Below are 15365 nucleotides of genomic sequence, written 5' to 3' on the forward strand. Positions count from 1 at the left end.
CAGTATAGTCATTCACAATTTTTAAAGGTTATACTCCACTTATAGTTTTTATAAAATATTAGCTATATTCTCTGTGTTGTACAATATATCCTTGTAACTTATTTTATACATAATAGTTTATTTAAAGCTTCTTAGTGTCAGTAATACCTACCCTGCTCTCTAGATGAAAACTCAGGCCGTCCTGTGACTTTCCATGAATTTCCAGTCACTTGCAAAGAATTAAAAGTCCTACAATCACTTAAAATCACAAATACAGTCTCAATTAAGTAATTAAAATTGTCCAGTCTCAAATATTAATCAAAACTCTGTACACTTTTCCTGGTTAAATACTCTCTCTTCCCTACTATGGGATCTTCAGATAGGATGTCTGTTTTGGGGGAATGCTTTGGGGATAGGCTTCTTTCTTCTTTTTTATCATTTGCTAGTTGGTTATTTATTCCTCCAGGTGTGGAGCATGATAGGGAAATAAAAAAAGGAGAGCAGAAAGTCCTTATTAGACTGGGATTGTCATATTTTTTTGCTCTCTGAGCCTGACATATAATGATAACAATAACAAAAACAAAGAAAATATCTGATGCTTACGTTAATGTTGATTATGTCTAGAAATAATTCTAAGCACTTGTATTAATTCCTTTAATCTTCATAACTGAGACAAAGAGAGGTTAGCCCAGGGTCATCATTGTTGTGGGTCTTAAGGAGTTTCTCTTTCTGGGCCTCTCTGACTAAATCTCCTGTAATGTGGATGATGCATTTCTTCAGCCCCAAGTTTTACAGCAGTCCACTCCACACAGAGGGTTGTCTTGGCAGGCACTGTAATGGCTCCAGGATGGCTCTTTTGTCCTTACAAGCTCTGAACATGCAGACTGGCCCAGATGAAGCCACCTGTCCTGAGGCAATGACCAGCTTGCCATGTTATCTTACTTGTTAAACTTTTCAGGGGCGAGTCAGATCCCAGTATACTCACCTCTTAAATCCAAGGGACTTATATTAAGCTTTAGGTATACACTCATTGACGCCTCTTTCACTAAGCTTAGGTGAAAAGTTAGACCCCTCCTAGCCCCTTTCCAAAGAAATCCCTTCTCTTTGTAAATCTCCAACCAGCTAACCCTTGTATATCCTCATTATCGATAAGGGTTTAGAGACCTGAAAGTGGTTCTTGGTAATTTCCTTTGAAAATTATAGCACCTCCTTTGGAATCTCATTTTTATCGTATCTTGGTGTCTTAGACAGGGCTTCCAATATATTACCTTGTACATATATTTCTAACTGTAATGTACTTTGGTACCTGGCAAAATATGATTTTCTCCTTTTAACAACTTACTCTGAAATTACACATCTTTATGGCAAATTAGGAAACTAATTGGATGAAAACCTTTATTTGCCTAAGGGCAATTATTTATACACATGTGTGTACACAAACATATATGTATGTATGTATATATGCACACATTATATGTCTATATATATACACATTGTATATCTGTATATATGAAATTGATGATTTGGAGGCATGCTGGGAGTTGTTTTTCTTTTTTTTTTCAAATTTTTGGAAAATTACCTTAATTCTTGATGTGCTGAAGCGTATGTTTGACTAGAAGTCAGAAAATGTGTTTTCTAGTAATTTTAGTAAGCATTAACTCATAGATATTAATGTTTATAATAATCCTTTAAATATAATTATTCATTACATTTATAAAAGTACTTTACATCTTACAGTGTATTTGCAGATACATTGTTATAGTCATTTTCGTTCTGCCATGCCACTTAGTTTTGCCCCTTGTACATCATGTTTTAATCTCTTTTTCTTCATCTGTCAAACACCTGAGAGTTTTAGAAAAGTTGGGAAAGACAACTTAAGTGCTTTTCCAGAGACTAAACTCAGGAGAGCCTTTTGAGTTTTTTAATAGGATCAGGACTGGATCCCTCCAGGTCCACTCCCTGGCAGGACTCCCTGCTGTCCATGCGCTGTGAAGTAGAAATAAATGAGGGGAAAGGCCGAAGTCAGCTTTCTCTGTAGCGTAGAATCATACTTTCCCCTCATTCCCAGGTTTCTGTGGCCCAAAATCAAGAGGTTTCCTTACCAAGTCCAAGAATACCTTGATTCACTATCAGATGGTGCATGGTGCACCTTTACCTGGAAGGCCCTCTACTCACCCTTTCCCTCCTAAAAGCTTTATTGGAAAACCGAAGTGTCTTCTCTATAAAATGTTTCCTGATTTATCCAGTCAGAGTTCAACATTCTTGCCTTTGGCCTCAGTTTCCCTGCACAGTTTTCTATGGCCCTTGCTCATCCCTTACTCCTGACCCCAAAATGGATGACATGGATCTTTTTGATCTGTCCATGTCACGTTTTATGTATACCATATTATTAATGTTGCTTTATAATTGCATGTTTATTGGTTTGTCTTTTTCCTTGGACTGGGAACTTCTTTAGACAGAGACTGAGTCTTGATATATCCTTATTTCTAATACAACAGCTAGCACTTACTAATTTCTCAATGAATGTTTGTTGACCGAATAAATGAATGAATGGTCTAGTTTTTAATCCTATTTTATTTTATTTTTTTAAAATTATTTATTTATTTATTTATTTTTGGCTGTGTTGGGTCTTCGTTTCTGTGCGAGGGCTTTCTCTAGTTGCGGCGAGTGGGGGCCACTCTTCATCACGGTGCGCGGGCCTCTCACTGTCGCGGCCTCTCTTGTTGCGGAGCACAGGCTCCAGACGTGCAGGCTCAGTAGTTGTGGCTCACGGGTCCAGTTGCTCCGCGGCATGTGGGATCTTCCCAGACCAGGGCTCGAACCCGTGTTCCCTGCATTAGCAGGCAGATTCTCAACCACTGCGCCACCAGGGAAGCCCTTTAATCCTATTTTAAATGTAACATGTTGCATTGTATCTCCTAAAAGGTTGGGAGCTCTTTAAGAGAAAGGATTTAAATTTTTATATCTCTAAATTTTATATCTCTATATATACCTAGCATGGTACCTTCTATGTAATACATGTTTGATAAATGAATAGCTGAATAAATGAATGAATGAATATGTATATAGCACTATCATGTGATACTTCTCAACCCAGAAAAAACTTCTATGATTATGAGAATCATTTTATTGTGAACAGTACAACAGAAGCTTTTAGTTTTTTCTCTGCTTTCAGAAGAACATGCTATTTTGAATGAAACATTTAGGTCAAAATTTTATTTGGATGAATCATTTCTCACCCTGCCACACACAAACTTGTTCTGAGGATTAAATAATGAAAATGTCTATATAGGCATTGGTAAACTCCAAAGCGCTCTAACAGATGTAAGTCCCTGATACACAAAAAATTTCTACTCTCTCTGGGGATGGGACAGGTTGAGCAGAAAATCTTTAGAGTTTTCTTTGTCAAGTGTTTGTCACTATTAAAATTCTTTGTAGTTACATATTTACATAATCAATCTGAGATTTAATTGTCCAGCATATTTAGCTCATTTGCTCAGGATATTCTGGAATGAAATATGTCAAGATGTTAAAGTTGGAAAAAGACCATCAAGGAAGATGAGAGACTTGGAGACATCAATCTATCTAAATAGCGTAGTATTTTAAAAAGACCAAAACCCACTGATAGTTTTGTCTCTTAATATAACATGTTTTTCAAGGTTAGCGTTTCAGATCCTGAATCCAGATCAAGTCACATATCAACAATCTAGAGGTATAAATATTTAGGGTAGATGGATGAGAGAGAGAAGGGGAAGTGAAATCTGTCTTTAGGGTAATTTGTCACCAACTTCTATCTTAAACACTTACTTGGAGAGATAGGCTGGCTCTTGAGGGAATTCTAATGTTCCCTCTTGATTTTTGGCCTAAGAATTAATTTAAAAATAGACTAGAGAGTGTCCTTTCCCCTAGTTTTCATACTGGTCCTTGCTGGCCTTCTAAAAGCTGGGGACCTGCCAAGGAGGCAGTAACCCCAAACTCTGTCATGGTGCCCACATTAAATATTGGAGAGAAAAAATACTAAAAAAGGAGAAGGAAAAATTCTAGGAAAAAGAGAAATTTTACTTCCACTGCTGTGACAATTCCCTTGACGTATGTTAGATTTTGTCTTCTTTAGAAGTAGAGTGAAATGATAGGTAAAACCTGAGGTTGGGGTTTTCAGTAACCACACTTCAGTGGAAAGCTCTTGTGAGATTATCTGGTCCAGCAGTTCTTAACTTTTATTACCATGTAAACTCACAGAGATATAACCATACCCTATGGTAACAGTAGATCAGAATGGCAGGGATATTCAACTGGAAGGTGTACCCCTTTGGAGGAGGAAACATATTAAATTACTGGGAGGAATATAGGTTGGTATATGAGGGGATCAAATAAACCCCTCTCATTTTATACATGAGAAAAATGAGGTTTAAAGTGTTAAAGTAACTTTCCCAAAGTTCCACAGATAGATTAATGGGGACACTAGGTAGATTAATGGGGACAATACTGAAATCTAAGATCCTAACTTCTATTCCAGTCTTATTTTTTTCTAGTCACACACGGTGGATTACCAAATAATATATGTTTTCACGGCTTCTGTCTTCAGTAGGCCTTTTTATGTTTCTGCCCCCTGTGTAATCATATTGTTAATCTTCTTGATTAAAACACTAATGGGAAGCCTTTAGTATCTAAAACTCAGGTAATAGTGGGACAGGAGACTCACACAGATTCCCATCTTTCTTTACTCCATGGTATATATCCATAGAAGTTTAAACACTACTTATTTATGCCCCCCATCACATTTTATGCGTACTTATATTCCTCCACCTAAGCACAGCTCACTTATTTATTGAATTTTCCTTCTTTACCATATGCTCCATAAAGATATATAGTATCTAGATGTAAAACAAGCTTATTATTACTACCCTCTACTAACAGTAGCAATTATGAATTATTCCAAAGGACACATTCCTCACCATTAACATTGTTTGGTATGACTTATCATAATTAAAAATAATAATAACTAGCATTTTAATAATGCTTTCAAATTTCAAAAGGCTTATCTTCACATGTAGATAAATTATATTTATCTGGCTTAAGCTATCAGAAAAGGACAATAAAAGTGTCCTTTTACTTTGTGTGTTCTTTTTCATAACATCCTTGCAAATTGTGGTAATTATCTGAAGCAAATCTTTATCATCTGATAGAAGTCCTGTGAATTAGGTGAGATACCAACACTGTTCTACAGATGTGACTCCCAAGCAGGCACTTGGCTGAGCTTAGCTTGAAATTGTGGTCATCTGACACCAGTCCAGTGCACCCTATGTACCCTGTTGGTACCGTATGTCATGTTTTGATTTAAACAAGAAAACTGAGCATGGAGATTGATGATCTTAGTGTATTTTTATGGTGACTCTATCAATAATCCCTCAAACAGCACTTCAGAGTTTAGTGATGCCTTAAAAATATATCACCTAAATAAAGGTTTCTCTAAAAGGCTTACAAATCACAAAATAGGATTCTTAGCACAAGTACTGAATTCAGTACTTTATTGCAGTTAAGTTAGACATGTTAGGATCGTTGATAAGATGAAATCATGTTAGTTGATGACATGTCTTAAGCCCCATTAAACAGAAAATGAAAAATACCAGTTTCTCATAGAAGGAGCATGCATGGGCTGCAGAGTCAGTCAAATTCTTGCTGCAATCCCAGTCAGGCTGCTTTCTTGTAGGGTAACTTATAGATGAGTTTCTTACCCTCTGTGAGCCTCAGTTTTCTCTCCTGTAATGGGCATAGCAACACATCTATCCATATTTGTTATAGCAACTAGTGATAATGTACTGAGTCTAGAATAACCATTCGCATATTTTGTAGCTCAGTAAATCACAGCTGTGGTTTATATGATTATTTATTAACATTATTTGTAGTATTTATATAATTGAGTGTAAAATAAGTAAAGATAAAAGATGTTGTATTAGAATCACCTCCTCCCCTTTTAGCACTAATCAGAACTCTTAAAGGAAAGCACTTCATTCTCTCTAAAAGGCCAATTAGAATTGAATTTATTGGAGTTACAACAAAAGAATATGTTAGCTCGAGATACATTTCTTATGTGAAAAGAAGTGCCTGGCAAATTGTTTAGAATGTTAGATCTCTGTGCTCCTTGTTTCATTTCTTTGCACCTCAGTTTCTGATGTGACAGGAAAGGCCTCTAAAATCTTTCCTGTACAACTCTACATTCTGGGATTCTATGAAATGCCCTAGAGAGAATCATCACCACAAGCTTACGATCTGGAAGGGGAGACAAGTAAACAAGTCTTTCTGTACCTTGACTCAAGAGATTTCACAGGGGTACAGCATGTATTGGTGTCCTCTGGGAGCCTGGAGGAGAGACCAGTTCTGCTTCTAGGTTAGGAGGATTCTCAGGTGGTTCCCACCGGGACCTGAAAGGCCAGTTGCTGAGGAAGCCTGGTTCCAAAAACCTAGGCCTTAGCGAAATACAAAAACCAAAGAATAATTTCTTGTGCCTTGATAAGAGTAGAAATGACATACCTAGTTTCTTTTAGCACTGCACCAAAAAATTATTCTCAAAGACTTCTCCTATACTTGTAAATATGGTAATAAACACACTGATGATAAACATATCAGCTGGTGTAGATTGCTGCACGTCATATGTAGAACATAACATATTTTTTGCTTATTTGCAGCAAAACCAAGGCAAGTGCCCAGCCCAAAATTGTTCAGTGGAAGCCCCTGCTTGGATGCCTGTTCACCACTGTACTGTAAGTTTATTTGATTATTCTAAGATTGGCAAGATTAAAGGATAATTATTTTTATACTTTGGAACAACCTTAGTGGAATGGGCTAGAATACTCCCTGAAATTCTAGAGTAGAGCAAACATTTTGAAAGGAGAAAGAATATCTTCTCAGAAAGCTCTACATTATAAGAAGCACCAGTGATTAGGGATTACATGTATTTCTTTTTTGGAGTGAGAGTAACTTGTAAAGCATTTGTCTAAATGGGTTATTGATGGTTTAGAATTGAATACTCTTTAAAATGAATGTGTTTGCACATATATTTTTCTCAATAGCTGCATATTCAGCAATACTTAATTTTAGATGCCTTAGAGAAGGATTCTTTCTCTTCTTCCATTGTTGTGTTGACTGTTTAATAGTGATGAGTACACGGATTTGCAATTTTCAAGTCTTCCTGGTATAATAATAGCCTCTGCATTTGTGTGAAATCTTCCATCAGAGAATTTTCAAGTGCTTTAGAAACAAACAGGTACTATGTCATCGTTCCTGTGTTGTAAATGGGAAACTTAAATGCAAAGGAAGTAAGAATAGTGCATCAGTTGTAAGGTTGGGAATAGATTCTGGATGCCCTGACTGTCCTTTCATGAACTCATTCCACGACGCTGTGCTCTGAATAAGTGAAGAAAGTGGCTGATTGTATGATGCGCTTTTATATATACATTGCCTGATAGAAATGACAGTGGTTCCTCTGGGAACCGTGTGTGCTATAACTGAGGGTTTGCCTGTCATGAAATAATTTGTGTGTGATGAGGACAAAAAGTTCGAAAGTTACTTTTGAGGCATTCCCCTCATTTGACCTACCTTGCAGGCAGTATAAAGTGATATGTGGAGTGCTTTAAATATCCTCATCTATTATTGAGGTACAGGCTTCTGAAAGGTGCAGCTGGACTCTCATAGCATGACTTATGACTGTGTTAAAAGGCAGTAGGCCTGGAGGAGCCTACTTTTCACTCAGATTGTGTGAGAGAATGAAGCCTCTTTCCTTGACTTCCGTTTATCTGTGGAAGATGAGAAGGTGGGATCACCTTTAATGAAGGAGCGATGATAATGCTAAATTTTGGAGGCATTCCTGCAGTGCAGAGGCAGCTCAGCTTACTGGAGACATGGAGAATTAAAATGTCACACTTTTGTGAGCAGGTGGTCAGAGGGGAGCGCCTACTTAGGGACTCTGCTGATGCCAGAGAAAGGATGAGTTTTAATAATTCTATTTCTTCATCAGTCACTCCTTTTATTGTATCCCTAGTGATATTACCTCACAATTACTGATTTATAATGCCTATTTCTCCAAGAAGACCATGTGCTCTTCAGGGTCCTAGTATACCTACACCTAGGTAAATCCCTGAGTACACGGTAGAAGCTCTGTGAGTGTATATTTAATAAATGAACCTTCAATCTGTTGATTTCCTCTTTATAATAAGTTTTAATAAATTATTTTGTAACTCTCACATTTCTCGTTGAATAGGAATAAATATATTTTTACTTTCTTAGTTGGGTGGTTTCCATTTCTCACCTTTGAGTGTCTTTGTATACTTTCTCCTTCAGAGTACCATTGAATATGTGTTTTGAGGAATTTTGTTTTCAAATTCCTTTGCCATTTACTTAAAAGTAATACCTCTCCCAGTGGGGCAAGCACTTTCTGGAGGAATTGCACAGCCCATAATGATTCTGCTTTCTCTGTCAGTAACCCCAGTCTACAAAAGTAGGCTCCTACTGGCCATGTTTGGGATCTGTGAGTCTGTGCCTGGCCATGACTGACTGATCCAAGAGGTAAATATCTGATCCCAGGTGAGCCTGTTGGGTTCTCTCTCCTGGGTATTTGAAATTTGTACCAGAGAGATATCAAACTGGTAGCCGTCAGTATTGAATCATATGAATGACAATAGTTTGGAAAATATTCTATGAACCTCAGTTGCTGAGATTCCTTGAGTTGCCGAGATTCCTTGAGTTGCTGAGATTCCTTGAGTTGCCGTATATCTGCCCTTTGAGGTTTAGCTTGCTCAGATCTCTCTTTAATTTTGTGAGAAGGGCTCAATAACCTGCTGATAAGTTACATTCTTTTTCCTTAAGTTATCTAGATTTTGTTTTATTTTGTTTGTTTGGGGGAATTTATTGCTCTTTGATTTATTTGCAGCCAAAAAGTAAACTCCCTTAACTAACATCTCCTGGTCTGCAACATTTATGGAGCTCCCACCAGAATTGATGTAATGAGTAGTTGTCTCAGACAGAAAGAACTCAGAACTGTGGGATTTTGATAATTTATAATAGTCCATTCATTTCAAATATCTGGTTATATATAACACTTGGGTACATAAAAATGAGCAAAGAATAATTTGGTAATAACTTAACTCACATTATAAAATGAGAAATATGTCTAGTTAACAATACAGTAATAAAAGCATATTTACATAACAAAAGCTATATACAATATGTGAAGTAATTCTGGTATTAATTTCCATTTTCTCATCTCTCAGGAAATAGAGACAATCTTAGCCTTCTGCGTTTAAGAGAATGTCTTGTCCGTCTCAAATCCTCTATGGGCTGAAGCAGGTTATAAATTAATTAATACATACTTACATTCAAAATAAATGGATAATTTCTGTTATCTTTGTGCATTTTTAAATTCACTTGATTCTTTCCTACATTTCTCTCCCCGCTGCCCTATTCTTTCTTGGTGTTTTGCTCTGGAGTAATTGTATCCTTATAGCTGGGCTTTGTTACTTTATTCAAAACAGTCCTGGTCTTTGTGTGTGCTTTTGCCTCCAGGTTCATTTTAAGTGCAGAGGTTTTATCATTGGTTCTTCCAAGAAACTTTCTCTCTCCAAATTGTTTTGCAAATGCCTGTCAACAGCTACATATTGCCTTGAAAATGACTTCTATTACTACTTGATCACTCTCCTCTTGGATGCTCTCTTTTTTTGGCACTCCACATCTCTGTAATAATGGGACCAAGAAGTGTTTTTAAAGACTTTTCCTTTTAGTCAGAATTACAATGTACAGATTGGGATTCAAGCTGAATAGAAAATTTACCTCCAGCAATTATACAGAAACATAGGCATATTTATACTTTGTGAATAATTATAAGTGAAATATCTTCCCTAGTGAGAAGTGTGACAGTTTTGTTTATTTATCTTTCCTTGTATGGGTGCATTAAGCATTAGAATGATACCCTTCCTCACCTCTACACTTTACATTTAATTGGGTTGTATGCTCATTGGTTTGTACGATCACGAGCATGAACACAGTGGTTACCTGAACCCCTGCCACTTAGAAACAAATGAGAAGAGACCCACAGGTTCTGGGACTCAGGTGAAGACAGGCAGATCTCTGAATCTGGAGTGAACTAGGCTAAGAATTAGTTCCTGTCAGCTGGAAATAAAGAACCTTAGATTTGACCAGCTGCAGGAGGCTTGAGCGGCTGCTGCATTTCAGGGCAGGTCTCTGGACCACTCAGTATGACTATGGCCTATGAGTGGATTTGGTCACTTTGAGGAATGTCCCCAAACACAATCCTTAGTTATTAAGCATTACTCAGAAATGGCTGTAATGTATAATTTTATTGATTAGACATATGATATATAAATACACATGATTTGTCTAGAATAATTGCTTTGTTTCTCTTTATGTTTGCACACCCCTTAGTTCCTGGAAATTTAAAAATAATGTAATGAGAGGAGTTTCTAAAAGCTAAGTTGAAAAAAAAAATCCCTGCTATTATGGAGCTTATCATGGATATTGTTATTTCTGCATATCTCTATTGTTATGTAGTATTCACCCATAAATAGATATGGGAAATATTTTAAAAAATCATATAAGCATTTGTAAATAAGAACACTGTACTCTGAATACATCAACTCTCATTTACTCATTCAAGAAGCATTTACTGAGCATATTTTGTAAGTTGTAACTGACCCTTTGATTCCTCAGGATAGAGCAGGGAACAATACATGCATATAATCATTATACTGTGTAATACATGCTATATAATGGTCTGTACAAAAAGCTATAACTTTTCAGAATGGAGATTTGCCTCAAGATGGATTTTGGAAGACAGAATATGCAATTTTTAGTAATAGTTAAGTATAAAAGCTTTAGAATTGAATACGTTTTTTGTTAAAATACGAATTCTGCCACTTACTAGCCATGTAACATTGGACAATCTACTTAATCTCTCTGAGTTTACACGTGTAACAGGATATTTTGAGATTTACATGAGATAATGCATACCACATGTTAACACAGCACCTGGCACATGGTAATTGCTTGAAAGGTGGTAAGAGAAAAGAAAGAAAAGAATAGGTCATTCTAGAAGCAAGTGATGGGGAAGGATGAATTGGTGAAGAAAAGCATAAAAAACAGGCAATAACTCATTATTAATTTAGGGCTATTTAGGAGGGCCCTTTCTTCCAAAAGGGATTCAGGCTTGTTCAGGAAGAGTTTCCAGGAGTTAATACACAACTCTTTAAGACTGTAAAAGGAGAAATCCTGAAGCTCTTGAAAAAAAACATTTGTCCTCTGACAGGCAAGAACTGATGATATGGAGTGTCATATTGAGATGTTTGTATTCTGAGTAATATAAAGCCATTTTTGAAGAGTGGGGCTAGATACTCTTTTTAATTTAAAAGCATATTAACATTTCACTACAATGTCTCTCTAGATTATGAAAGTAATTTTTCTCTTTTATGGGAAATCAATAAAAACAGACGTTCCTGTAAGAAACCAGAGGAGATGTTCTTTTAAAGTGTTTATTGTTTCAGCATGTTCTCCCAGACTGCCTCCCATTACCCACAATTGGGATCATTCCCTCTAATTGAAACCAGTTAATACAATGTGCATAAGCTATTCTATACTAGTGCAAGGGTTTTTTTCACCCTGTTTTGGTAGCTTCTCCCCCACCTTTTTTTCTGCACAGTTCATTGTGTGACTTCCTCTTGTATACAGCCCAAATAAATACCCAGACCATGGTACTTAGAAACATCCAATACAGTCATAAAATAAATAATGTTGTGTCTGCTCTCTGGGTGTTGTAGAGTTCCTAGGAACACAGACCCGCTGGGCAAACTCTGCTGCTGGGAAATTACACCCAGGATGGCTTTGATGGGTATTGTCTTTCCAAAGACTGGATATAATTTTTATTTTTTAGAGCAAGGTTTTCATACCATCAGTGGTTAGTTCCCTTATAGAACAAAAAGTTAGGATGTTATCAGATGATCACAATTTTAGGAAAATTATGGAAAATTACAGAGTACAGGGCTTTAAATTGGTCTACACTGGGATTAGAGTACATCTGGCCATATGGGTGGTAGCTGTAGGGTTAGAAAAGAATTCAGAGGGGAAATTTTCTTAGAAAAAATCATAATGCACTTTAGGAGATGTGAGCTCTGTGGAATGGCTCTGATTCCAACTTGGCTGTAGTTAGGGCTTTGAATCAAGGAAAGTATGAGGAAGACTAGATTGATACAATGGATACATTGCTTTTTTTCCCCTCTCTTCTGGCCATTATAGTACTTTAGACTTACAGTGGTTTCCTCTCTAGGTTCGAAAGAACCTGCTGGGAACTGCAGGATTCATATCAGATAATTTTGTTACACTGATCTTTGAAGCATGCTCAGAAAGGGAACCCACAGTATTTATGGGTTTGGTGGGGAGGGTTCATGGGAGAGATGAAAGGGCATTTCCAGTGAGCACACACAAAAAACACACAGAGTAAAGAACTAAAGACATGTAAACATGTACCCACCATGCCCTGTGCAGAGATGAAGGTTTCAAGTCCTGAGGTTGCTGGCAAGATCTGAGAAGCTATCCATCAGTGTTCTTATTTTTTTTCCACAGATTTACTGAAATATAATTCACACACTATTACAATTCAACCATTTAAAGTGCACAGTTCAGTGACTTCAGTACATTCAGAGTTGTGCTACTCTCACTACTACCAGTTTTAGAACATTTTCATGAGCTCAAAAGAAACCCCATGTCCATTATAAGTCACTCCCCACTCCTCTTCCCTCCAGCTCCTGGGGATCACTAATCTGCTTTCCATCTCTATGGATTTGCTTATTCTAGACATTTCCTATGAATGGAATTATAAAATACATGGCCTTTTGTGATTAGCTTCTTTCACTTAACATAGTATTTTCAAGGTTTAGCCATGTTGTAGCATGTATCAGTTCTTCATTACTTTATCTTGATGAGTAATATTCCATTGTATGGCCATACCACATTTTGTTTATCCATTCATCAGTTGGTAGACATCTGTGTTGTTTGCCGTTTTTCAACATGTGAATAATGCTACTATGAGTATTCACATGCACGTTTTTGTATGGACGTATGTTTTTACTTCTCTTGGATGTATACCTAGGACAGGAATTACTGAGTTGTATGGTAACTGTGTTTAACTTTTTGAGGAACTGCCAGAACTGTTTTGTAAAGCAGTTACACTATTTTACATTCCCACCAGCAATGTACGAGGGTTTCAATTCTCCACATCCTCACAGCATTTGTTATTATCTGTCCTTTTTATTGTAGTCATACTAGTGGGTATGAGGTAGTATCTCACTGTAGTTTTGATTTGCACTTCCCTAATACTTAGTGATGTGTTGAGCATCTTTTCATGTACTTTTAGGCTATGCTTTTATCTTTGGAGAAATGTCTATTTAGATTGTTCACCTATTTAAAAAAATTTTTTTTGGTCTTTAAGTCTTTGAGTTGTAAGAGTTCTCTATATGTTTTTTTTTTTTAAGCATCTTTATTGAAGTATAATTGCTTTACAATGGTGTGTTAGTTTCTGCTTTATAACAAAGTGAATCAGTTATACATATACATATGTTCCCATATCTCTTCCCTCTTGCATCTCCCTCCCTCCCACCCTCCCCATCCCACCCCTCTAGGTGGTCACAAAGCACCGAGCTGATCTCCCTGTGCTATGCGGCTGCTTCCCACTAGCTATCTATTTTACATTTGGTAGTCTATATATGTCCATGACTCTCTCTCACCCTGTCACATCTCACCCCTCCCCCTCCCCATATCCTCAAGTCCCTTCTCTAGTCGGTCTGTGTCTTTATTCCTGTCTTGCCACTAGGTTGTTCATGGCCTTTTTTTTTTTTTCCTTAGATTCCATATATATGTGTTAGAATACTGTATTTGTTTTTCTCTTTCTGACTTACTTCACTCTGTATGACAGACTCTAGGTCCATCCACCTCACTACACATAACTCAATTTCGTTTCTTTTTATGGCTGAGTATTATTCCGTTGTATATAGGTGCCACATCTTCCTTATCCATTCATCTGTTGATGGATACTTAGGTTGCTTCCATGTCCTGGGTATTGTAAATAGAGCTGCAATGAACATTGTGGTACATGACTCTTTTTGAATTATGATTTTCTCAGGGTATATGCCCAGTAGTGGGATTGCTGGGTCGTATGGTAGTTCTCTTTTTAGTTTTTTAAGGAACCTCCATACTGTTCTCCATAGTGGCTGTATCAATTTACATTCCCACCAACAGTGCAAGAGGGTTCTGTTTTCTCCACACCCTCTCCAGCATTTAATGTTTGTAGATTTTTTCATGATGGCCATTCTGACTGGTGTAAGATGATATCTCATTGTAGTTTTGATTTGCATTTCTCTAATGATTAATGATGTTGAGCATTCTTTCATGTGTCTGTTGGCAATCTGTATATCTTCTTTGGAGAAATGTCTATTTAGGTCTTCTGCCCAGTTTTGGATTGGGTTGTTCGTTTTTTTGTTATTGAGCTGCATGAGCTGCTTGTAAATCTTGGAGATTAATCCTTTGTCAGTTGCTTCATTTGCAAATATTTTCTCCCATTCTGATGGTTGTCTTTTGGTCTTGTTTATGGTTTCCTTTGCTGTGCAAAAGGTTTTAAGTTTCATTAGGTCCAATTTGTTTATTTTTGTTTCTATTTCCATTTCTCTAGGAGCTGGGTCAAAAAGAATCTTGCTGTGATGTATGTCATAGAGTGTTCTGCCTATGTTTTCCTCTAAGAGTTTGATAGTGTCTGCCCTTACACTTAGGTCTTTAATCCATTTTGAGTTTATTTTTGTGCATGGTGTCAGGGAGTGTTCTAATTTCATACTTTTACAAGTATCTGTCCAATTTTCCCAGCACCACTTATTGAAGAGGCTGTCTTTTCTCCACTGTATATTCTTGCCTCCTTTGTCAAAGGTAAGGTGACCATATGTGCGTGGGTTTATCTCTGGGCTTTCTATCCTGTTCCATTGATCGAAATTTCTGTTTTTGTGCCAGTACCAAACTGTCTTGGTTACTGTAGCTTTGTAATATAGTCTGAAGTCAGGGAGCCTGATTCCCCCAGCTCCATTTTTTGTTCTCAAGATTGCTTTGGCTATTCGGGGTCTTTTGTGTTTCCATACAAATTGTGAAATTTTTTGTTCTAGTTCTGTGAAAAATGCCAGTGGTAGTTTGATAGGGATTGCATTGAATCTGTAGATTGCTTTGGGTAGTAGAGTCATTTTCACAATGTTGATTCTTCCAATCCAAGAACATGGTATATCTCTCCATCTATTTGTATCATCTTTAATTTCTTTCATCAGTGTCTTACAATTTTCTGCATACAGGTC

General features: G+C 36.9%; 1 protein-coding gene across 11 annotated transcripts in view; it reads left to right on the plus strand.

The window, feature by feature from the left end:
* Positions 1-15365, plus strand: part of DLG2 (discs large MAGUK scaffold protein 2) — a 2039030-nt gene that overhangs the window by 436992 nt on the left and 1586673 nt on the right. For all 11 annotated transcript variants that reach the window (XR_005020917.1, XM_036860586.1, XM_036860590.1 and 8 more), the window contains one exon: positions 6666-6740. Coding sequence is in view for 10 of the 11 variants with exons in the window: in XM_036860586.1 (XP_036716481.1) it covers positions 6666-6740 (75 nt within the window). In the remaining variant the exon portion in view is untranslated. The remainder of the gene's footprint in view (positions 1-6665; positions 6741-15365) is intronic.

Source organism: Balaenoptera musculus, chromosome 8, assembly GCF_009873245.2.
Source record: "Balaenoptera musculus isolate JJ_BM4_2016_0621 chromosome 8, mBalMus1.pri.v3, whole genome shotgun sequence".
Taxonomy (NCBI): Eukaryota; Metazoa; Chordata; class Mammalia; order Artiodactyla; family Balaenopteridae; genus Balaenoptera; species Balaenoptera musculus.